A 22,770-nucleotide genomic window follows, 5' to 3' on the forward strand; every position below is an offset into this window, starting at 1 on the left:
TTCAAATTCGGAGTTGCGGCTCAAACATCCTGGCAAGTATAGCGCACGGACCATATCGCCATGTGATGCATAGCAACAAGTGACAGAATTTGATCTGATTCAACAGATTATCATTGATTATCAAATATCTAAAATCCCGAATGGAATATGGAAAGCTCATCTCCTCCCTGCTCTTGTCCCCTGAGAATCCGCCGGCCACCCATCCACAGCCCCTTCGACCTCCTCCAAGAAAGTCGCCGCATTATGCACCGTCGTACCACCCAAAACGACTCTGACCCCAGGACTGCTGGCATTGATACCCGCCACCATCTTCGCCTCTTCGTACGTAGCTCCTCCAATGATAAACACAATGATATCCTGCGGCTTATCTTTCACGCTTGGGCTGCCCTCCACAAAGGGATACTGCCCTTCTTTTAGTTTCCCCTTCACCAAATTTTGCAGCGTGGTTTCCAGCAGAGGGGAGTGTTGGGTGTAAACGTTTTCAACGCCCTTGAGGCCCTTGAATCGTGAGTTGGCTGCGCTGAACAGACCCGTCGACTCGAACAAGTCGGTAATACCGCCTGCTCCCGATGCCGAGGCGTGGAGGGATTGGTGGTAGGTAAGAAGTTTGTTTACAAGGGAGGTTTCCCGTACAGACACTCCACCAACAGTGATGAGGAGGTCGATGAGCAACGGGAGAGCGTTGGATGGGTGCCTGCTGTAACGAAGGCCGTAGAGAGCTACCAGGGTAAGTTTGGAAGAAGGGAGGAGAGTGGGCGATTGAATTTGTGTTTGTATATTCTATTGAAAGTCAGCAAGAGAGTCTGCGCTTCTATGTTTAAGGAAGAACCATACCTTGAGATCAGCTCCATGGTTGTCATTACAAGCTATGCTTTGTTCCAACTCGCTGACTTCCATCAAATGTTCTGCGCCTATTCGCCTGCTCAGTTCAGAGACGAGGGCGACGTGCTTGCTGACATTTCCCGAGAGTTTCCGGAACTCGGGGTACTCTTCAATGAAACGCTTCATATCGGCTATTGACTCAATGTCGGCGTTGTTCTTCGTCTTCGATTGGTATTGCTCAACATAGTCTTTGATGTTACTGCCCAAGTCGCCAAAGTTGAGATACATATTCTTCTTGAAGAATGGGTCTTGATCTTGAGATAGAACAATCTCTTTGAGCTCGGGACGGATGTCAGGTACACTGCTTAGGTCTACACGACCGTTGTGAATACCGAGAAGATGATGTACCATGGCCTGGTACGTCCACTGCATGAGCAAGGGGGTGATGGGGTCTTCTCTTCGGTCTAGGATGAGAAGGATTGGTGGTGTGTCAACCTTGCGGAAATCAAAGAGCTGGTCCTCTTGTGTGATGTGATATCGCACTTCTGACGCCAATTTTTGAGCCAGGGGGCTAGACTTCTGGTACCTGATGAGGGGCTTCTTCTTGAGCGATAGCAGGACAGCAATGAGGCCTTCAGATGCACGTTGAAGAGAGTCTCTATTCCACGTGTCCGGGTTCCCACCCCATAGGCGGTACAGGGGCTGAGACATGTTGAGAGAGAACAGGTCGGGATTGATGATCACATAGTCCAGAAAATACTCTTGAACGAGCTTCACAACTTCGTGATCGTCGGCCTCGGCCAAACGTTCCAGTGTGGACTTTTTGGCAATATTGCTGAAGAAAAGATGGTATTCCCCGTATTTAGGCTCCCTCAGCTCATCAATAAGAAGGCCTATGGAATCCGGGTCTGGTCTCACGAAACACAGGCAACGTAGATGGCGCATCTTTTCCCGGTTCGGCTTGTCTAGGCGATCTGTGAGGTACACCTCATGGTTGAGAAGCGTTGATTGCGTGACGGCGGTCGATATGAAGGCCATAGTTTCCCTGTCCAGCAGTAGAATCTTCATCTTGGCCGATTGCGACGTCCCCGATGTGCTGTCGCCGGCCGACACCATCTTGGTGACGTAGCCCGTCACAGCCTGCACCACGTCCATCGTTCCTGGGGTTCGGAGTTGACCCTGGGTGAATTCGGTTCGACGGGAGCGTGGATTTTATGTGTTCCGAACAAAAGTTCTGAGAATGGATCGTAGAATTATCGCAGAACAAGTGGTCATCGACGTCGTGATATTGAATTAGTGTGTATAAGAGTGGTCCTGAAGGTTGAACCTGAAAGAGGTGAGCTGTGTTCCTTGAAGCTCCCCTGTGGTTGGCGCCAAGAGTGTCTAATCCGGGGTGCCTGCCGCAGCTGTTGGGCCCCTGCAGTCGGCACGCAGCGGGCCAGTGACACGCTACGATAAGATAAGAGCACTGTCTTTCCAGCGCCTTGTCAAGTTGAAAGCTGCCGTCATCGCATTCTCGAATTTCTTGAGCAGCGTTCGAGTTCAAAATGGCACAAGATGTTTGCCCAACAAGATCGGAGCCCTCGTGAGTACTTTTCAATTCTGTTTTCTTACTGTCAATTGTTTCCGAGGCTGACTGGCAATCGTCCTTTTTTTCAGATTATCTTTTCTCCAGGGTCTCATCCTTGGGCAGCTGTCAGTAGTGCTGCTGATTGCTGCCTTTATCAAGTTCTTCATCTTTGGCGAAGCGCCATCGGCGGAAGAAACGGCGTCTATCCGAGCCACCGAACGAAGGTCACGAACTCTTGCCCACAAGAAATCTCTACTTAGTCTTCGGTCCACAGCCACACAACGCCAGGGTTCCCAACCACCAGCCCTACCCGCCCTCAACAAGAAGAAATCGAGCATTCTCCGATCGAATCCGCCGACCCTGACCATTGGCTCGATTCTTGACAAGACTTACTACAAGGTGGACAGCCACCAACCCGAAAGTTTGGACTGGTTCAATGTCTTGATTGCCCAGACCATTGCGCAGTTCCGCAGCGATGCGCAGCATGACGACGCCATACTCACATCTCTGAGCAAGACCCTCAACGGGACTTCGAGGCCAGATTTTGTGGACGAGATACGGGTTTCGGAGTTGAGCCTGGGGGAGGATTTCCCGATTTTCAGCAACTGCCGCATCATACCGGTGGACGAGGATGGCCTCCAGTTTGGAGCAGGCAAGGCGTTTGATCCCAAACAGGCTGCCAGGGAAGGTGCTCGTCTGCAGGCGAGGATGGATGTCGACCTCAGCGATATGATTACTCTGGCTGTCGAGACAAAGCTCCTTCTCAACTTCCCCAAGCGACTGAGCGCAGTTCTTCCCGTGGCGTTGGCTGTGTCGGTTGTTCGTTTTAGCGGCACACTGTCCATCTCATTTAACCCAAGCAACCCTTCGGAAAACACGCCTACGAAAATGACGTTCACGTTTCTCGACGATTACCGACTGGATTTCTCGATTCGCAGTCTTCTGGGAAGTCGTTCAAGGTTGCAAGATGTCCCCAAGATTGCACAGCTGGTTGAGTCTCGTCTTCATCGATGGTTTGATGAGCGATGCGTTGAGCCAAGGTTCCAGGAGATTGAGCTTCCCAGCATGTGGCCTCGGAAAAAGAACACGCGCGGGGGTGATGAGATTATCGCCAATATTGAGCAATCAATAAACAAAGCGCATGGCGGTGCTATTGCCAAGGAGGCTCGTCAAGAACTTGACACTGAGACGGACGGGCTCCGGTATAGACGGCGGCCAGTGGGAGACGATACTTACTCGGTATCAGGCTCCATGCCAGGTTCACTCCCAGGCATCGACATGCCTACATGATGACGGTTACAATCTGGATCTTACAACACAATCTCATCTCCAAAGCCCCGCTCGCCCCTCTGCCTCTGAAGGTCCAACCAAAACAAAAACCGATACACGGAAAACCGCATAACGAGGCAAAGCCGCGGTGTGTTAACGACCTGTCACCAGGTCAAAATACTATCAGTGGGTGTTGTACACCTTACATGTATCATATCATACCATTCCACCACATGCCCATAGGTAGATCTTGATATAGGTTTAGGAGGCGCCAGAGTGGAGCCAATGAGCGATGCTCAGCACATGCCAAAAAGCGAGCGCCGCAGCGGTGCGGCTGTGGTCTGGTGATGTCACAGCAGTGGACCCACCAAAAATCCCCATCAGTCCCCAACGGTTCATGACAGTAGTTGGCATCCTCAACGATCCGATGAAAAAAACGGCTGCCACTGCATCGTTAATCAAGCACTTTGGATGAAATTGTATACCAAAGAAACTCTCTCTTTATTTTCTTTGTCCTCTGAACCTCAACACTAGTTGGTTGTCATTTACCTTCCTGCCACGTCCCTGTCGCATAAAGCCACTCGCCGATCCGAGAGCAAACGGCCATTGCCGTGATTTTCTTCAGCAACCATTTCAGTCCCCCCACTGATCGAAACCAACCTCGTGATGGTATAACACTACTTCGAGACCGCCGCCTTCGTTACGCCTTTGCGCATTTGTTAAACCAGGACCACTGGTCACCATGATACCCTTCATAAACGCGCGTATGGACGCCCCCTCCGGATGAGTTGTGGGTGTCGGTTTGCTGACGTCGTCTGTCTTTTATAGCATTCGTTTGGTTAGCCGACAGGATCGGCGCTGGCCCAGATGAGTGTACGTTTGTTCTCTATAATAGTTCTGAGCTCCAAAATCGTATGATTGCTCTGGGTGCTAACGTCGTGCGGAACAGTAAAACTCGTCTTCTCCTTCCTCCTATCGTATCCTCTCGCCGGCCTCCTAAAAAGAGTTCCCGATGCGCGGCCCGAGTTCAAAAACCTCTTCTCGATTTCGATCTCGTTATTCTACCTCGTCGGACTGTTCGACCTCTGGGATGGCCTCCGGACGATTTTGATCTCTGCGATCGGGACATATGCCATCGCGAAATACCTGCGGGGCTCGCCGTACATGCCATGGGTCGGCTTCGTTTTTTTGATGGGCCACATGAGCGTCAACCACATTGCGCGCCAGCAAGCCAACAGCCCCCGTTCAGTCGACATCACGGGCGCCCAAATGGTCGCGGTCATGAAGCTCAGCGCCTTTTGCTGGAACGTGGCTGATGGCGTTCTTCCCGAGGCCGACCTCTCCGACTTTCAGAAAGACAGACGCCTCGTGGAGCTCCCTAGTCTCCTCAACTATGCGGGCTATGTCTTCTTCTTCCCCAGCATGCTCATCGGTCCCGCATTTGATTTTGTTGAGTACCGCAGGTGGCTTGACACTACCATGTTTGAGGTGCCGGCCAATGTTGATCCGTCCAAGAAGCCGCCTACCCGTCGCAAGCGCAAAATTCCCCGCAGTGGGACTCCCGCCATGAAGAAACTAGCCCTTGGTTTGATCTGGACCTTTTCGTTCCTCAAGCTATCCGCCCACTACTACCCCGAGGTGCTTTTGGAGGATAAGTTTGTGATGTATGGGTTCCTCCGCCGGCTGGTGGTGCTGCACATGGTTGGCTTCACCGCGCGCTGCAAGTACTATGGTGTCTGGACCATGACAGAGGGCGCGTGCATTCTGGCTGGCCTGGGTTTTAAGGGTGTCGACCCCAAGACTGGAAAAGTGTCTTGGGACAGGCTCCGGAATATCGACCCTTGGGAGGTGGAGTTTGCACAGAACACGAGGGGGTACTTGGGGGCGTGGAACATCAATACTAATCAGTGGTTGAGGAACTACGTCTACCTGCGGGTCACGCCTAGGGGGAAGAAGCCTGGTTTTAGGGCTAGTTTGGCTACTTTTACGACCTCGGCTTTCTGGCATGGGTTTTATCCTGGGTATTATCTGTCGTTTGTGCTGGCGAGTTTTATTCAGACTGTTGCGAAGAGTATGTTTTCTTGTTTCGCCTGTTTGTTTCATTAACTCAAGCTAATTATTTTGTCTGCAGAACTCCGCCGTTTCTTCCGCCCCTTCTTCCTCGACCCCAAGACTCAGCAGCCCCTTCCCTCCAAGAAGCTTTACGATTTCGCCTCTTGGATCACGACCCAGCTCACGTTTTCGTACGCGGCCGCTCCGTTTCTGATTCTGTCCTTTTCGGGCTCGGTTACGGTTTGGGCGAGGGTGTATTTCTACGCCGTGGTTGGGACACTGGTCTTGATGGGCTTCTTTGCTTCCCCCGGAGTCAAGGTTGTGAAGAAGGCGCTGGAGCAGCGAAATGCCAAGGCGGGGGTTGTGACTGATAAGAAGAGCGGGGATTTGAAGAGGACGGCGAGCACGGACAGTCTCAGCTCGAGCAGGGAGCCGGTGATGGGGATTTCGGCGGATATGGAGGAGGAGCTGGATGAAATGGTTAGGGAGGTGAAGAGGGAGGTTGAGGTTAGGAGGGCGAGGAGTAGGGAGAATAGTTTGGTGAAGGATATGAAGAAGGCGATGTAGGTGGTGGGTTTGAAAGGGGGAATATATTGGGGGAAGGAGGAGTGTGTAGATAGGAAAGGAGGACGGAGGTTGATATATCCATTTTGTGTGATTTGTTGAAGCATGGCGATGGGACAGGGTCAATGGGTAGATTGTGTGCTTTATCTATTCCTTTGCTGGCTACATGGTAAGGGGAGATTTTGCTGTTGAATATATGGGTTGCAAGAGACGTCAACTGGGTTATGAAGTATGTTCAAGAGTATTCTAGGTCTTTAAATGATCATTGAGTCCTTTGGCAGATGGGGAATGATAGTCACAAACCGCACACGCTCGGTCGCTGGGCTGTTCGAGGTTTTTCGTGGACGATGTCGAGGAAGACAGCCCACAAGTCAGGCCACTGCCATTGACACGATATAAACAACAAAAATCTCGACCACGTAATCTAGATATTTATTGGGTAGAGAGATTTTCCATCGATCACTGGACACTTTCCAGAGCACATCAGATAAAAATATGACCCTGATAAAAAATGTTTTTGCATTACGTTTCGCACATGACTATCGTAATACTGCATAATCTTTCGCAGCTTCTTTCTTCCCCCTTTCCCCCAGCTGCCAAACCCGCCGCCGCCCCCTTTCCAACACCTCCTCCCTATCTTCCAAGGGAGGGTAAGGAGGGAAGTAGCTAACCAGAAAACAAGGTTTAAAAACTAAGTAATAAGTATAGGGTGCCGTTGTAAATAACTTTCTCCCCCAATAAATGATGATGGTAATACAGACGATAAGAAAGAAAAAGCAGGCTTTGTGTGTAAAGTATGTGTATACTTCCCGTCTTTGCTCGCCAACCGCCAGAAAATAATCCCTTTCGCCCCGACTCCCATAATGGCATTTGGAAATCCCAAAAAAAAAAAGCAAACAAGGCAAAAAAAACGACGGGGTATCTCCGATTGTTCGTTGTTGTTCAAAAACGCCCGCCCGGTCTTCTCTTGGCTCTTCCACCTGTGCTGTAGCACGAGGATGTACATGATAAATAAATGATAGTAACGACACGTTTGAAAAAAGATATGAAGCGAAATCTTGAAAAAGAAAATTCGTTGGCTGCGAAAAAAAAAAAAAAGGAAATGGGCTGCCAAAAAGGCATCTCATTAATCCGTCAAGATAAAGAAAGAAAAAACCCAATGCTCTATTTTGAGGTTGCAACGTCAAAAAAGAAACCGTCAGGCATTAAGTGTTTGTGCTGTCGTCGAAGCTGTCGTAGAAATTCGTTCCGGTAGATGTTTGTATATGTGCTGAGATGGGCCTGGAAAAATGCCCGAATCGTTGTGACCGTGTGTTTGGTCGAGGTTGGTCCAATCCAGGTGAGTGGATGGATGTACAGCGCACGTGCGAGTGTATGTGGTAGGTTTGTAAAGATTGTGTAGTGGTCGGGGCCCTGGGTAGGGCATAGTGATATTTGTGTATGATTGTGAGTGAGTGATTAATGTGATGAGTTTCTATGGCGAGTTTTGTCCCCATCCTTGCTGAACACCAACAACGGCCAGGGCGATGATGGCGCCGATGATGAGAAGACCGACAACCGACATGATCCGGTTCAGGTTCCTCCACCACCGCACAGCTTCAAATCTCCTCTCGTCTCCAGCTTGGGGCTGGTAACGGTATTCGGGCTGCTTCTCTCCCTTTTCGAGAGAGTACCGCTGGGGCAGTGGCAAGAGAGCTCCGGCCATCCAGGCGAATGGGAAGATGAAGCCAATGATGAAGAGCACCACCTGAATGTTCCGCTTGCCCATCAAACTGGTATCGGCCGACCAGTTGATGCTGGGTGGGTCCCACATGCTGTAGCGGCTGGCGCGTCGATCTTGACGAAGATGTGGGGACCAGATGCTGGATGTCTTCTGGCGCAATGTTCTGAATACGTTATAGTCTTGGGCAGGTGCTTGTGAGATACCCATCTCCGATTGTCCGAAAAAGGGATGGTCGCCGGGGACTTCTCTCGCGCGTTTCCTGGGGCTGTAGATATTAGGTGGGAACTGCTCGTCGGTGGGTGAATCCCCGTCGTTGTAGAATCTTGAGCTGCCCGGCCTGCTACCGCTTTCCGAGATAGACATGAAAGAAGGAGACCTTCCGAGCCAGCGTCTTTCGCCCGATCCATAGTAGACCTTGGCCCAGGCGGGAACCTCGGAAGTGAAGCTGTTTCCACGAGAACGGGAGCTACCGCTGGAGTGAAGGCCTCTGCTGGAACTGTTGGTGGTGGTAAAGTAACTCGAGAGCGCTGCCCTGGAGGGTCTGTGCTCCAGGTCCGCAATTCCATCTCCGTGCTCGTCCTGATCACGCACCATGCGGATCTGTGGACTCGCTCTTGACAAGCTCGGCTGCGGTCGGTGAAGAGAATCGCTCCCTGAGCTGGTATTGGCGCCTTCTTCCAGTTGGCCAGCGATGGACGAGGAGACACTGGGCATCTGACGGCTGTGCATGGAGCTGACCCATCCGGCGCTACTGCGACGACGGTGATGGCCGCCGGAGGACTCGGATAATGGCGAAACAGACCGGGTAGGCATTGGGCTGCTTTCAACTTCGCTTTCAGACTGGACGGTGGAGAGCTGTGAACTCCATTGATGGGGAGTCGCGGTAATCATCGAGACCGATGGTCCTTGTGTGTTGGAACTCTCAGGCCTGGAGGAGGATCCTGTGGTTGGTGGCGCCAACCATGAGGGTAGCTGCGGACTACTCGATTCACCTCCACGCGCGGCCCGAGGGGACAGCAGCCCAAGGTTGACGGTAACTGGAGGCACCAACAACGCCGGCTCCGGCTTGCCAATAACAGAACCGACGCTCTTCAAGGAGTGGACAGAATTAGTGCGCGAGCGAAGGTTCTCACGAGACCGTTGCTTGTAGTATCCAAAGTTTTCGTACGACTTCTTCTTCGCTGGCCTGAGCGGCGCGACTCGCAAGCTTTCCTGGGAATAGCTTGGACGAGGCTTCTTCGCTACGACGATGACAGATCCGGATGGCGACGGTGACGCCTCGCCATGGACGACGTAGTTATCGTTCTCCCCTGTTGACGAAGAGGCTGAGGATGCCAATGGGCTATTCTTGAAAGCAGGGGCCGGGGAAGCTTCACCCAAGACCTCCCAGTTGGAGGTGCCGGGTCGGTTGAAAAGGAGACTGTCGTTGGACTCTTGAGCAGGCGATGAGCCGGGACCGTAGACCTTGTAGTTCGTGCTCACGGAGACAGTATCGATGCTTTGGTCGGACACAGCAGACGTAAAAGACGTCTTCGACACGATCGTCTTGGGCGGCTTGGTGGGTGTCACCTCTTCCTCCTTGCCGGTAGGGTCTTCAATCAGTGGGGAGAGAGGTCTGTCGGAGGGTAGCGAGTCTGCTGGAGGCTCCTTGATGGCGGGGGGCTCGGGCGTCTGGGCTACCTTTCGCAGGCCACCGACCATGCGGTAGTTCCAAGGGGACGAAGAGGATGCAGGATTAGGATCTTCAGCTAAGTGTATGGTTGAAGAGCCCGGAGATGAGAGTGCAGGAGAGGGCGGCTCAGATGGTGTGTGATCCGGGATGAAGGTGCTTACACCCGTCATGGGGGTCTCTGAGCGACTCTCGGCCCACGAGAGGATTGAAGGCCGTTCATGCGTGCTCGATCTGGACGCATATGACAGGGTAGGGGAAATAAGGCTGTCGCGTGCTGGGAGCGGACTGGGCGTGACAGAGGACTCTGCTTCTGGGTCATTGCGGACAAGGGTGAAGGTCTTGTCAGGGTTGGTGATGATGATGGTGCGTCGTCTGGAAGGGGCCCTTGACGAGGACCTGGACCTGGTGGTAGTTTGGGATGACCCAGCTGGGGATGGCGACTCGCTTACGCGGGAAGATCGAGTCGATGTAGGATATGTCGTGATGTTGGGCGAATCTTCAGACGCTTGGCCCACCCCCGAGGGGCTGACCAAGGGTTTCATGCCTGAAACCCTTTCACTCCTCCCCCGCTCCAATGGGGCACCCGCATTTGTCACCTCTGCAAGCCCGCTGCTCCTGCTCCTCGAGTGTCCAACAAGTCGGATGGTCTGATCGCTGCTTCGGTTGGAATTGCGGCTTGGTGCATTGTCGCGCAGTGAGAGCTGGCTTGGCGCGCGCTCATCGCCATCGATTCTCGGCGGCGTATATGGGACGAGACGGATACCGGACTTGGTGGCGCTCTCTGATTTTGATCGCTCATGGAGCGGTGTTGATGGCGGGCCATGTCGGCTGTCGGGCGCCGACATGGCTCCGGAATGTTGGGTGAGACGGCCGGCGTGCGGGGCCGGGAGGCTCTCGATCCGTCGGGTCCGGTTGTGAATTCAGAAAGTGGACAGTCAGATCTCCATAACCGTTTCATACGCACAGTCCGGAATGGAAGGAGGCCAAAAAGAAGAAAAAAAATCAGACGTCGTCGCGAAAACGTGGTCGAGTGGCGTGTTTCTTTTGAAGATGAAGGGTACCCTGTCTTGAGATTGTGTTCGCGCGCGAGTGACGTACGCTGGGTTCCTGGTCGTGATGCGTTCAGGGAGTATACTGGGAAAAATGATTCAGCTCAGCAAGGCGGGTGATCGGGCGGGCGGGCGAAGGCGATGGAGCCTGTGTCGGTGCGATAAAAATTAAATGTCAAAGTTGCAAAAAGAGTGCGTTGAAGAGAATCGAAGAAGAAACGACTGGCTAAGGTTGGATTCAAAAGAGGGTGGGTGGTGGTAGGTAGAATATTCAGGCCGGAAGCTTAGAGCATTGTGAAGTGGTGGTGGGATGGCGAGACAGCGGCGTCTGGTCAGAAAAGCTTGAAGCACCGGGATCCAATAGGTGCAATGCTATCCCGAAGAGTTGAAGGCGGGAGTATGCGACCCAAAAGAAGGACGGCCGGACAAGGCGGCTACGGCTACGGCTGCTCTCTCTCCTCCACGCGACACAAGAGGTCGCCACGGGCCGTGGGGGTGGGTGGTGAGAGGTTCGTGGGTGAGAGGGAAAAAAGGATGGAACGGGAGTTGGCCGGAATGGAGGGTACCTCCAAGATGAGAGAGAGTGTGTGTTGCGGAGTCGCGGAGGTGGATGGTGGTCGCAATTAGAGATTGGATGATACGGAGTACTGAGACGAAAAAAAAGAGCTGAGTATGCCGCCGATTGGTTCGCTGGCCAGCGTCAGTTTTGCTATGCAGCATTCAGGAGCTGCCATCTCAACGAACAGCGGACGAGAACCAGAAATGCCCAAGACAGTGGGCGACACCGCTTGACCGCTGGAAAGTTTCCAGAACAAGGCTGAGAGTTTAATTTCGCGTACCCACTCTCTGCAGCGCTGTGATAGGGTGAAAGCCATCGCTACCGGTCGCTAACTGTCCCAATTCGACCTAGCCAGCGTCCGTCCGGCCTGGGGTTTCTTCCATTCTGGGGTCAACGGGGCTGTGTCACGCAACATCGAGGCTAGCGTTTCGACGTCTTGATCTTCAACCTCGCCAAACGAGCTTCGTTGAAACTTTGGCTTGGTCGGGAGGAACGATGATGCCCTCCCACCGACACTTCTGGGCCGGTGATGTTGCAACCAAGCTCGGGGCGGCCGGCGAGTGGTGCCAACTCTCCGCTCTGTCCTCTGCAGCCATGTCCCCTGCATCATCCCTCGCCTGCTGTCATCAAAACATCAACAAGATGATGGCCGTCGATGGTGTTTGATAGCTGACACAATGGCTGCACCTGTGCCCAAGAACACTCGCTGCAATTGCTCTGTGGCGCCGGCGAGTGCCACGGCAGCACAGGCCGAATCCCTTCACTGACACCTGCAACACTGCAGCATCTGCAGTTTGTCACATTGCCTACTGCGGGCAGAATGGAGCCTGGGATACGTGTTCGACGGTGGTGAGCGACTGTGGAAAGGCCAGATGCAATCGAGATGCGGCTGTCGGGCTCGGCAGGGGACGCGCCTACTACTGTGGATGTGTTAATTAAACTGTTATGCAAAACAGACAAGCGCGTACCTGATTCGTGTCTAGTTCGCGTTCAATTTGTGCATTTATGCCGACTACGGCCTTTCATAAAGCTTTACAATGAGCAGCTCAATGCTTCAGAAGTTACAAACAAAAAAAGATAGAAAGTGATGTGAAAGAACTGTCAGACTTGCCATGCACAATCTAAGCATTGTTCCGAGGACACAATTAAAGCTAATGCAATAACATGTCGGCTTAAACAAAAGGAATGCAACGTAGAAAAAGGCAGCTTAACGAATTCCGGTAGTCCCGCAACTGTGTCAAGCTTTGAGTATAGCACAACTCCAACCAACAACAAACTCCCCGCCTTCCTGGTCCTGGGAGGAAGTATCGTGGGCAAATCCCAGATGCAGCGTCGAATAAAGACCTCTAAAAATAAGAAGAAGGAGGCGGTTGTTAATCGATCGGGACACACACGGAACCCACCACACCCACGCGACGATTCGGTGGAGCAAAAAACGCGAGCATCTTCCTTCCCGTCCGTCTGGGAAAGTTTGACAGAAACCCAAGAGTTTGCTTGGCGATTGACGATTCTTGAAACGGGACCCGATTCGGCAGCCCATCGTCTCACAAGCATTGATCAACAGCCGCAGCCGCGCGCTTTCCCCTGACGAGCGTCTAAGCAGGAGGCGCACTCTCACAGCCTGACGTTACTACTCAAACAGTCAGCAGGCCAGGCTTGTATAATCACAAAATCAAGATGCCAGCTCTTGGAGAAGTGCTCAAAAAGTTCAACCCCTGGCACAAGGGTACTTTACCACCCCACCCCCCAACCCATCTCACGTCACACAAGATATCTGACACCGTCTCACAGAGGAAGAGCCCCTACCACCACCCTTCACAGCTTCGACAGCCTACCTGCTGTTGGCCCTCTACGCCCTCATCTACTTCATCCCCTTCTACCTCTCCCCCACCACCCGGCCATCGCCCACCCTCTCCCGCGATGCCCCCTCGGTGATCCGAGCCCGGATCCGTTCCGTCTCCCTGTCCTGTGCCATCTGCACACTCACCACCTCCCTAATCCTCTCCCGCTATGCCTCCCTCTCAGCATCAGCAATCTTCCATCTCCTAGGAGTCTACCCACTAGCCCTGATCCCAGCAGTCAAAATCCTCTTTTTGACCGGCCTCCTCTTCCTGGGCCCCTTGTACAGCTACTTCATAGTCGAAAAAGGCTACAAACAATGGTCCACCCTCCTCCCACTGCGAGAAACCCTAACAGAATGGACCGACTACCGTAATTACATCGCTGTACGTCTCCCCCCTATTCTCCCACCCCCTAAATATTAACAAAGGTTCCAGGGCCCAATAACAGAAGAAATCCTCTTCCGCTCCTCCTCCCTCCCCCTCCTCCTCCTCTCCCAGGCCCCCCTATCCAGCACCCTCTTCCTCTCCCCCCTCATCTTCGGCCTCTCCCACATTCACCACTTTTACGAATTCCGCCTCACCCACCCCGCCGTCCCCGTCTCTGCTTCCCTTTTGCGGTCCGTATTCCAATTAGGGTACACCACCCTCTTCGGCTCCTACGCCAACTTCCTCTACCTCCGCACCGGCAGCCTCCTCGGCGTCTGCGCCGTCCACGCCTTCTGCAACTGCATGGGCCTCCCCCAGGTCTGGGGACGTGTCACAGACGAGAACGGGGACAAGAAGATCAACCGGCTCTGGACGGTGGGGTACTATGTCTTGTTGGTGGCGGGGGCGTGGTCGTGGTACAGGAATCTGTGGGGGATGAGCGAGAGTGTTGAGACGGGGTTGGTTGGGGCTGATCAGTGGTGATATGTTTTAAAAAAGAGAACCAAAAATGCATGTTGGGGTTGGGTTGGGGGTTGGATGGATGATGGCTGTTGGAAATCATGTTGTTGGTCAGGTGTTAAGTAGGTGGTGGAGGATGTATATCAATTTAATAGCATCAGATATGTAACCAAAATCACTGTTGAACACATTCAAGGACGTTTTACATGGTCAATATCGCATTACACCACTCCCCGTCGTCCCCACCCCACCTATTTTTGACATACATTATATAACTCATACCCATTCCAAACCCGCCTCGCCCCTCATCAACCCTCACGCCCAACCGAACACAAGAGCCCCAGCTCCCAGTCAGCCACGATCTCATCATGCATCTTTGTTTGCTTGCGTCTGCCTGTGTCAACTTTCACAGCCCGCCCTCCAAAATAATACGCCCAGTCATGCAACGCATACGCGCGCTCGTACTTGCAAGTGAGAAAGAGAGAGAGAGAGAGAGGGAGAGAGAGAGGGAGAGAGAGAGAGAGAAGAGAGAGAACATGATGTTATGCAGGTTGTACGCCGTTTACAAAAACCAAAAACCTTGTCCGTCCCCCCGCCTTGCCTGCCTGCATGCCCGCCCACCTTGCCTTTGCCAAAACACACTTTCTATGCTTGTTTTTGAAATGAAAAGAAAAATAGATCATCCACTAAAATGGCTAAAGGCTAAAAAAGGGGGTCCCGAGAACGCGAAAACGTCATGTACAGGAAAGAAAAGAAAAACAAAAAGTCTCGATTCTTACGCCTTCCGCCGAGATCAGGATTAGGAGGGAGGTTCGGGTCGGATGGCGAAAGAATCATGCTTTAGAAGGGGGCGCCGCCAGAGGTGCGCTGTGAATACTCGAGTTAGCCCTTTGTTGACTCATGAGTGCTCATGAGTTGGCAGCGTCCCTGTTGCTCTTGGCGCTGGCGCTCATGTTGGTGGTAGGAAGGGACAGAGCCTCCTGAGCCTTTTGGCGAACCTTGGCCCAGGCAAAGACAAGACCACTGACGAAACCCAGGAAGATGGCAGTAACACTGCCGAAGGTGACGGGAGCATCGAAGAAAATGAGACCGCTGACGGCGATGGGGAGCTTGTTGAGGGCGCCGACCATGGAGTAGGTTGTCGAGGAGGTGATACGAATGCACCAGGACGAGCAGTACGAGATGAAGATGGCGGCCAAACCGGAGTACACCATTCCAATCATGAGCTTGTTCTTGGTCTCCTCGGGGAAGTTGCGGGCAAGGTTCTCAGACGACCAATCCTCAAACAGCAGGGAGAAGACAACCAAGACGGGGATGGTAAGGAGGTTGTTGTAGAACATGGCTATTGGGTGTCAGTCTACTGTACTTTGATCGTCGTAGTCTCGCCAGAAACTTACTGTCATAATCCTTGAAGTTCATCTTCTTGATGACCTTGCGCATGCCAAGCACATACGCAGAAGTGCAGATGACGTTGATACCCATCCACGCGTAACCGGCGTTCAGGGTCGACAGAGCATCCTGCTTGTCGGGGGAGATTCCCACACCATCAATGGCAGCCTGGATATCAGCCCAAGCAGCAACGACGGAACTGAGGACCATCAAGCCGAAAGACAACAGGGTGATAGGGGTGACGCTGCCACCGAACCAAAGAACCTCTCCATAGGCGATCACAATGATGGTCAAGTTCTTGAAGATGGTGTAGACGGGGACGGAGAGAAACTGGAGGGCCTTGGCACCGGTATAGATCATGCCGACGAGGAGCAGAGAAATAGGGAACCCTGAAATTGTACGTCAGCCAAGAGTTCGAACATCTGAAACAACAAAAAAAAAGCAACATACATCTCTTCGCCTTTGTCGAGTCGAAAGGAGCGAGGTTCTTGAGAATACCGGTTTGCTTAAAAGCCAGGATCGCTAATGTGCAGACGGCAGACTAGATCACCATGTCAGCTTCCAACTGTTCATCCCATCCCTTGGAACACCGTCACCGCCACGAGAGAGTTGCACACCTGAATAGCAAGATAGAAAAAGTTCAGGTTCCATTCTGAGCCAGACACAACGTATTTGTTCACGACTGTCATGCTGATAGACGCCAGGCAGTATGCGAGAATGGAGGCGCCGGGGCTGTGATCCAACTTGTCGAGCAGGCCAGGCTCCTGGCGCACACGGAGGGTGGCAGGCGAGGCCCGGCCGAGGAAGGGATCCTTCTCCCCTCCAAAGTCATCGCCGCCCCTCATCTCGATATCTTCGTTCTTTTTATTTGACATTCTGGCGGTTGTAGGAAGTGGTTTTTGGTAGGATCGTCGCCGTCGAGATAGCGAGTGGTTGTGTTTCCGCGACGGAACGCCAGGGAACGAAGGGTATCAACGGGCGCCGGCTCAATTAGGGACCAAGCGAATGGCTGAAGGGCGCTGAAGTGAGAAGGCGTTCACCACTCTCCCAGCGTTCTGGTGGTGGTCTGTCTCGTCGCCGTGGGGGTCGTCGGGCAGAGGGCGGTATGGCGGGATGGCAATGTCGGACGCGTGGAAGGAGAGAAAACACAAATGCTGTTAAATTGGCAACGAATCAACCTCTCTGCCCCTGTCGCGGCTCTCCTTTGTTGGTTTCTTGGCGAATGGTTTGGTGTGGGACTGTGGGGCACAAGAGAAGTGGAAATCCAATGTTTCAGAACCAGCCTAACCGATAGCTGCATAACTTCATCCGTCATTCCAGCAGTGCCAGCCATATGCAGCTATGCAGTAAGTATACAATCACGAGGCATCTGATGAAGACAGAATTACGCATGCCACTTGGAGTGTGGATGAACGTTATTTCCAGCCTCCCTGATCTTTGGGAAGACTCGGTTGGGACCAACCCTGGAAGTGCTAGACTAGTTCCACGGCCATTCATCTGAAGAGCTTCGACGGTCAAGTTAAGCTTCTGAGTCCATGCCAGACCCGAGTCCAAGTCAATAATAAATATATCTCAGCCTCAGTTCTCCCCCCCATCCGGACTCGTCCCCTCAACAACAATATCCCCCCCCTCCCCCTCCCCCGCCTGTCCGTCCCCATCCTCCCCTTCCTCCCCTCCCTTCCCCCCAACCTCCCCCTCCGACGGCGCCACCGGAAAGTTCAAATGTTTCCAATCCTCCAACTCCTCCGTCACACTCCTCAACCTATCCCTAATACTCTCAATCGCATAACTCCCCAACAGCAACCTCAACGGCGGATAAGAACAATGCCCCAACTGCCACACCAGCTCCGCACACTTCACCGCGCTCGTCGGCTGCCTATCCCCCAACCACTGCACCATCCTCTTCGCGTGCAACGCCGGGCTCGTCGCATGACTATACGCCTCACTCGCCGGCTTGATCAAAAAGTGCCCCCAAGTCGGCAGACTATTTGTAATCTCCGCCGGCTCGTCCCTCCTCACCAGCCCCGGCTCCACCAGCGTGGCCTTGATCCCGAAGCTGTCAACCTCGTACAGCATCGCCTCTATCAGCCCCTCCACCGCATACTTTGTCGCGCAGTACGGTCCTAACCCAGGCACACCCAGCGCGCCGGAGGTGGAGCTGAAAATCAGATACCGTCCCCCGTTTTGCTGCCGAAAATACGGCAGTGACGCCTGCAGGATATGCAAAGTACCCATGAAATTCGTCTCGAACTGGTTGCGCACTTCATATTCATCCTGATCTTCACACGCGCCGATGACGCCGTAGCCGGAGCAGTTGGCTATGCAGTCAATCCTCCCGAAGCGATCAAGCGTTTTCTCCATCACTTTCGACACGGAAGCATAGTCACGCACGTCGCAAAGAGTGCCGAGGCAGGAGTCGGAATTGAGAGTAGCGATCTGGGCCGGGGTCGTCTCAAAGACGCGGCCGACGGTGGTGACGAGGTCCGAGTGGGAGAGGATGGACTTGACGAGGGAGCGACCCATGTGGCCTGTTCCGCCGAAGACCTTTGGGGGCAATCTGTCAGTCTTGATGTACTGTGGAAGGAAATGATAGGAAGGAAACATGCAATCCAAACAAGTTGTTTAGCAGGCGGCTGCCCAGGCTGGGGCGGCTCGCAGCTGGCTGGGAGCTGGAGCTTGGGTTTGTTGCCCCCTTCTCCTCTTCCTCCTCCATCTCGGCCTATGGGTGTAGCTGTTGTTGGGGCTTCAGAGCCAGCGATGGAGCCCCCTCCTGCTGTTGTGTCGGCATTGCTGCGGATATCCATCTTTGTTCCTTGCCCAATAATCCTTCACTACCCTCAAGCGGTGTGTGATGTCAGGTTTGTTATGCCCCAAAGTGCCCGTGAAAAAGTTCGTGATTGAGGGTAGAGCGCTCCTCCCACTCAAACTCGACAAAATCTCAAAAAAGGGGGGGCAGCAATGCCAACCAATCATGAAAATATCACATATGCCTGCCTGTCCCAGCCAAGCAAAAACCTCAAGTCATTTCTCCGTTTAAATCCTCAGCAGAAACCTTTTGAGTCAAGAGAAAACACACACTCAACATCCTAAACTTATAACCCGTCACGGCTGATGTCGTTGCTCTTGGACGACGTCGAAAAGTCTTGGCAAATGGCACTTGCTCAAAGAGCGAAACCCGAACCCTTCAAACCTCAACTGCCGAGGAGCCAATCACGTGATACTCCGGATCAAAACCCCCTGAAGCCCCTGAGTTGGTGGAGTACATCTTCCATCATCACCAAAACCCAAGGTCAAACAAAGTCCAGAATTATCAGAAAACTGGGGTTCTACCTCTTTCATTACTATCTACCTCACATGTACTCATTTCTTCTGTGTATATCTGTGTGCAAAAACAGGCCATCATCCATGGCCAGCTAGAACCCTTTGACTGCATCCAGCTTCAGGTCGTAGGTAGGTATGTTCAATCCCAAACAACAAAAACATCCCAAATTAGTCCCCGAAAACCCAAAAAAACCAACCCGCCATCCAAAACATTATTTGCCCACTTGTTGCTGTTGTTCTTCTTGTTGTTGTTTTCCACCCAGTTCATAAATACATCCCAACAAAAATAAGCAAAATGCAAAACTGACTGGTAAAAACCGCCCGCCAAACCCCCCCAAAAAACTCCATGCTATTTTGTGCCGCCCTGTTGCCCATTTCTAAACCAGACCAGAAGATGCTGCGTCCCAGAAACAAAAAAAGCGTAAACACCATACTCGTAAACATGCTTCGCTTGACGCCCTGGGAGTCTCCCTCCTATTTTCAGACAACGACCTTCCTTTTTTTTTCGAAGCAGAAAGAACCGTCCCAATGTTGATGACAAGGGGAAACAATTGAATACATACGCCTCCCGCCACTCGACTTGATACAGGAAAACAGAGAAACTATTACAAGAGTTAAGAGGTGCATACCGGATGTCGCTTGTTGTGCTGAAATGAAGCAACATCAGTTCAAATATGTGACTGATAGATGAGTTGGCAATGGGCCCCGGGATGATATTGGCGGTCCAGCGCTGGCTGGACCACTTCACGCGCCATCTTGTAAAGGTTGACCCCTTCAGCAACTCTGATGGGGCGACATGCGTACTCTAATGTTGGCTGAACAGCTGGGGATTTTGGCAGCATCTTGTACAGATGACTGCCTTCGGCAACCTTGAATCGATTCTCGATGGGTTCACAGCTGTCGATCCACGCGTCTGGGCGAGGGCCATATTGTTGGAGCCACCGCCATCTTTGTTCGTCTCTTTTCGAGGCTGCCATCACACGTCAGTATGCAATTCGTTTGCAAATCGGTACAATGACAAAGCAAACCAACCTACCAAGTTCCTGAGCGGCGTCAAGGTAATTTTTTGGAAGCCAGTCGTACCGGTGTTCAACCAACTCCTCCGGCGATCTCTCAAGGAGGAGTCTCGGACGGCCATACGTCCGCACTTTGCTTTCTTCGAGTCGGTGAGGAACGCCCTTGTACACTACGTACTCGGCGTAATCCTCATTGAGGACCAAGTCACTGTTCTTGGGGTCCGCCCCTGCGGGGTTGGTTGTCAAGAATGGTGGCGAGTCCAAGACGAGTAGCTTCTCATCGGTGTTGTTCATGAGCGGAACCAGGAGATTCTGACGATAAAAAATGCATTGGACCCCAGTGATTTTGCGATTATCCTGCGGGTCCGCAGCTGGCCACTGGTGGATGTAGGCACGTTCGATGTCCTTCCACGCCTTCGTGAGATCTTCTCTGTGATAGATAATAAAGTCTTGTTGTTCAGTCGTGTACTTCTGGTTGCTGCGCTTCCCCTTTTTGGCCTCGCCTGCAGTAGCAGACGAGGACTCGACTGCGTCAGTGCCTCTTACACGTTTTGTAGAGTATGGCTCGATTCTGGAGCTGTTTCTGCGCCCCGACCTGATGGGAAACTCGGGGGTTGACCGCCCGGAACTGGGAGTCATGGTTGTCGACTCGCCATCTGATGAGCCGCGGCGTGAGAGCGGTGGAGAGTACTGGCCAGACATTCAGGATCTCTCTACTGAGCTTGAGCGAGAGGTAGACCCATTACAGGAAACCGCCGAGAAAAATGAGCCCGATGGAGAGGGTGGAGCTGTGAAAGGGCCCCCGGGGTATCGAGAGCTGGGAGCTGGCACACTGGCCATGAGAGACCGGATTGACGGAATTTGTTGATCTGACGGTGCACGCGTCTGGGCCGTGATATGGTCCAGGGGCAGTGATGGACGAACTTTCTGGATTATATCCATCCTGGACATTGTCGTTTGGGGAGTTGAAGGAGGTGTGAGGCTCAATGCCAAATTCGGAGGACTAGGTAATTTACCGTTGCCTAGGGTGCTGGAAGGTGTGGCCGGTGGTGTGAAATCCAGCTCAGAAATGCTGGGGATTCTGATGATAGCCATGGTGAAAGCCTTCTTGTGTTGTGATGGAGATGGGTGGTGGTGAATGGGTGGAGTGATGAGAGGATGCTTGTAGAACTAAGTAGAGGATCGTGGGATATGCCACTCTGTGAGGAAGCAGTGGAGGGTGGTATTGAAGACGAACCACGAGGGTGATCTGAGACCAAGAGTCCATGATGGTGATCGTCGAGGGTATTCATACTGCAGACAAACTGGCAGCTGTGGGGACGGAACCGATAGGACCCTGGGTGGGAGAGCGCAGCAGGGGGAGGGGGTGCGCCAACCAAGCGCGAAGGGGGTGTAGCATCTAGGGGTACGGTAGATGTGTGCCGACTGCATGGAGGGCGAGACCTCTTTCGAGTCTGCCAAGCCATGGTATCTGGAGTCTAGTCTTTTTGGTGCGCTATCACGCTGCCACCACCAGCCTTGCAGCGGGTGCTGTTTTCTCGCAAGTTGAAGACGCCATGTTCCCCCAGATGGGCCCCGGACGATCTCACCACGGGCCTTGCTGTCAAAAATCTCTCCGAGCTCTGGCAAGCCACAATCTTGCCGGCGGCTGGTGGCGGCAAGTCCTCATCGTCCGACAGGAAAAGCTCCCAGTGACTGAGTGATGTGCGTGGCATGGGGAAAGCGATCGCTCCTGTCTGTCTAGGTCATTCATCTTCTCGTATCAGGGCTGCCTCGGAGGCAGCACTAGCCTAAAGACCTAACGGTCGGCGGCTTTTGCGCCGTCCAGGAACAAAACGGTGATTTTGGGCTAGCAGAGAGAGTCCATGATGTCGAAGACGAAACAGCGAGCAGTGAGGCAGTGGAACTGGGGATGATATCGACCTGTGGAAATCTTGTTTTGGGCGAGTCTACCTCCGGGCCAGAGCGAGCGACTGCCCGGCTCGTGTCATCTGCTCTCCTCCCAGTTCAGCGTTTCGAATCATCTCAGCAGGCCACGCTTTATCAGCACTCCCACCCACGTCGGACTCCGAGATGGGGAGTAGGGAAGGTAGGCTAAGTAAGGTAGCAACTCGTACGTCGTATCTTCAAGCCTGCTGCCTTCATCTGCATCTGACAGTCATTGGGCGAGGCGGCTATCCGTCGGCTCTCAAGTCGTATGAAACATGACACGTCTATGATTGGCCAGAGAGAGAACAAGTCAAGTATGCAAGACAATATCTGATTGGGCCATTGCCAGAGCAGCCATCTGCCAGAGATCGAGACTCGAGACAGCCTTGCTGCAAGACACTTAACATCTTGCATCGGTTAGCTGCTTCCAAGACGCGCGAATACCGTCGCCCTTACACATTATCCCATGTAAAGTAAACAAGGCAGGAAAGGAACAAGTCACCTCCCAATGCAGCTCTCTGGACATCCCAACTTCAGCTGAATGCCTTTTTCGACTTTTCGGTCTTTTGATGGCCAACTTTTCCGCTCGCTTTGATCTTTGACCCACATACCGCCCAAGATTCTATCATATATCACTTTTCCCCAACCCTGCCGCCATCGCCAACACAGCATCTTTTTGCGCAGAGATTGACTGTCGTTCATTTCCTCTCCGCTCTCTCGCAGATCGGAAGCGGCATTTGTGATTGGCGAGCAGTGACTAGGAACTGATGCCGCACCTGTTGGCGTCTTGGGGGGTCACAAGGGCCGCACCAGTACTCGACCCGGAAGCTGGATCGATAGGGCTCACGTCCTCTCTCTCTCACTTGTCTTGCTGGCTTGCCCCTCTGCCTCTACCTGATTCAGGAACGAGCGTCTAGAAGGTAGATACTCGAAACAATGACCATTCTGTTCTGAGGCCTGTCTCACATCAACAAACCAAGCTGCCCACTGTCTCCAAGCGGGGTATTTTATGACGAGGAAAATGACCTCTCACTCTGCTCCTCGGCCAGCCCAACACGCCAAGCCGAGTTGCAGACGCCACCATTGACGTAACTCGATGGCCCCGCAAA

General features: G+C 52.8%; 10 protein-coding genes across 10 annotated transcripts; 3 read left to right on the forward strand and 7 right to left on the reverse strand.

Moving 5' to 3' along the window:
* Window positions 1-60: 60 nt before the first annotated feature.
* Window positions 61-2,300, reverse strand: VPS45 (vacuolar protein sorting-associated protein 45). Its single transcript, XM_062893093.1, has 2 exons — window positions 835-2,300; window positions 61-780 (listed from the first exon to the last, which is right to left on the reverse strand). The coding sequence occupies exons 1-2, from the start codon at window positions 1,975-1,977 to the stop codon at window positions 157-159; spliced, it is 1,767 nt and encodes a 588-aa protein (XP_062739070.1). The 5' UTR covers window positions 1,978-2,300; the 3' UTR covers window positions 61-156.
* Window positions 2,301-2,331: 31 nt separating this feature from the next.
* Window positions 2,332-3,682, forward strand: MMM1 (ERMES complex subunit mmm1; the record flags this gene model as incomplete). The annotated part of the gene is made up of 2 exons (XM_062893092.1): window positions 2,332-2,407; window positions 2,482-3,682. Exons 1-2 carry the CDS (start codon window positions 2,370-2,372, stop codon window positions 3,680-3,682), a joined length of 1,239 nt encoding a protein of 412 aa, XP_062739071.1. The 5' UTR covers window positions 2,332-2,369.
* Window positions 3,683-4,403: 721 nt separating this feature from the next.
* On the forward strand, window positions 4,404-6,496 carry ale1 (Lysophospholipid acyltransferase; the record flags this gene model as incomplete). The annotated part of the gene is made up of 4 exons (XM_062893090.1): window positions 4,404-4,425; window positions 4,490-4,534; window positions 4,611-5,732; window positions 5,793-6,496. 4 exons carry the CDS (start codon window positions 4,404-4,406, stop codon window positions 6,278-6,280), a joined length of 1,677 nt encoding a protein of 558 aa, XP_062739072.1. The 3' UTR covers window positions 6,281-6,496.
* Window positions 6,497-6,816: 320 nt separating this feature from the next.
* On the reverse strand, window positions 6,817-7,404 carry QC762_702300 (uncharacterized protein; the record flags this gene model as incomplete). The annotated part of the gene is made up of 1 exon (XM_062893089.1): window positions 6,817-7,404. One exon carries the CDS (start codon window positions 7,402-7,404, stop codon window positions 6,817-6,819), a length of 588 nt encoding a protein of 195 aa, XP_062739073.1.
* A 347-nt stretch (window positions 7,405-7,751) lies between these two features.
* QC762_702290 (uncharacterized protein) lies at window positions 7,752-10,517 on the reverse strand (the record flags this gene model as incomplete). The annotated part of the gene is made up of 1 exon (XM_062893088.1): window positions 7,752-10,517. The coding sequence occupies one exon, from the start codon at window positions 10,515-10,517 to the stop codon at window positions 7,752-7,754; it is 2,766 nt and encodes a 921-aa protein (XP_062739074.1).
* Window positions 10,518-11,886: 1,369 nt separating this feature from the next.
* QC762_0106560 (uncharacterized protein) lies at window positions 11,887-12,409 on the reverse strand (the record flags this gene model as incomplete). The annotated part of the gene is made up of 2 exons (XM_062884261.1): window positions 11,887-12,200; window positions 12,388-12,409. The coding sequence occupies 2 exons, from the start codon at window positions 12,407-12,409 to the stop codon at window positions 11,887-11,889; spliced, it is 336 nt and encodes a 111-aa protein (XP_062739075.1).
* Window positions 12,410-12,449: 40 nt separating this feature from the next.
* On the forward strand, window positions 12,450-14,048 carry RCE1 (CAAX prenyl protease). The gene is made up of 3 exons (XM_062893087.1): window positions 12,450-13,006; window positions 13,072-13,505; window positions 13,557-14,048. Exons 1-3 carry the CDS (start codon window positions 12,958-12,960, stop codon window positions 14,028-14,030), a joined length of 957 nt encoding a protein of 318 aa, XP_062739076.1. The 5' UTR covers window positions 12,450-12,957; the 3' UTR covers window positions 14,031-14,048.
* Window positions 14,049-14,281: 233 nt separating this feature from the next.
* On the reverse strand, window positions 14,282-16,584 carry VRG4 (GDP-mannose transporter into the lumen of the Golgi). The gene is made up of 4 exons (XM_062893091.1): window positions 16,013-16,584; window positions 15,846-15,936; window positions 15,294-15,784; window positions 14,282-15,244 (listed from the first exon to the last, which is right to left on the reverse strand). Exons 1-4 carry the CDS (start codon window positions 16,268-16,270, stop codon window positions 14,915-14,917), a joined length of 1,170 nt encoding a protein of 389 aa, XP_062739077.1. The 5' UTR covers window positions 16,271-16,584; the 3' UTR covers window positions 14,282-14,914.
* Window positions 16,585-16,973: 389 nt separating this feature from the next.
* ADI1_2 (1,2-dihydroxy-3-keto-5-methylthiopentene dioxygenase) lies at window positions 16,974-18,199 on the reverse strand (the record flags this gene model as incomplete). The annotated part of the gene is made up of 2 exons (XM_062893086.1): window positions 16,974-17,939; window positions 18,002-18,199. The coding sequence occupies 2 exons, from the start codon at window positions 18,197-18,199 to the stop codon at window positions 16,974-16,976; spliced, it is 1,164 nt and encodes a 387-aa protein (XP_062739078.1).
* A 502-nt stretch (window positions 18,200-18,701) lies between these two features.
* Window positions 18,702-20,434, reverse strand: QC762_702260 (uncharacterized protein; the record flags this gene model as incomplete). Its single annotated transcript, XM_062893085.1, has 2 exons — window positions 18,702-19,686; window positions 19,753-20,434. The coding sequence occupies 2 exons, from the start codon at window positions 20,432-20,434 to the stop codon at window positions 19,385-19,387; spliced, it is 984 nt and encodes a 327-aa protein (XP_062739079.1). The 3' UTR covers window positions 18,702-19,384.
* Between the last annotated feature and the right edge of the window lie 2,336 nt (window positions 20,435-22,770).

Source organism: Podospora pseudocomata, chromosome 7, assembly GCF_035222375.1.
Source record: "Podospora pseudocomata strain CBS 415.72m chromosome 7, whole genome shotgun sequence".
Lineage (NCBI taxonomy): Eukaryota > Fungi > Ascomycota > Sordariomycetes > Sordariales > Podosporaceae > Podospora > Podospora pseudocomata.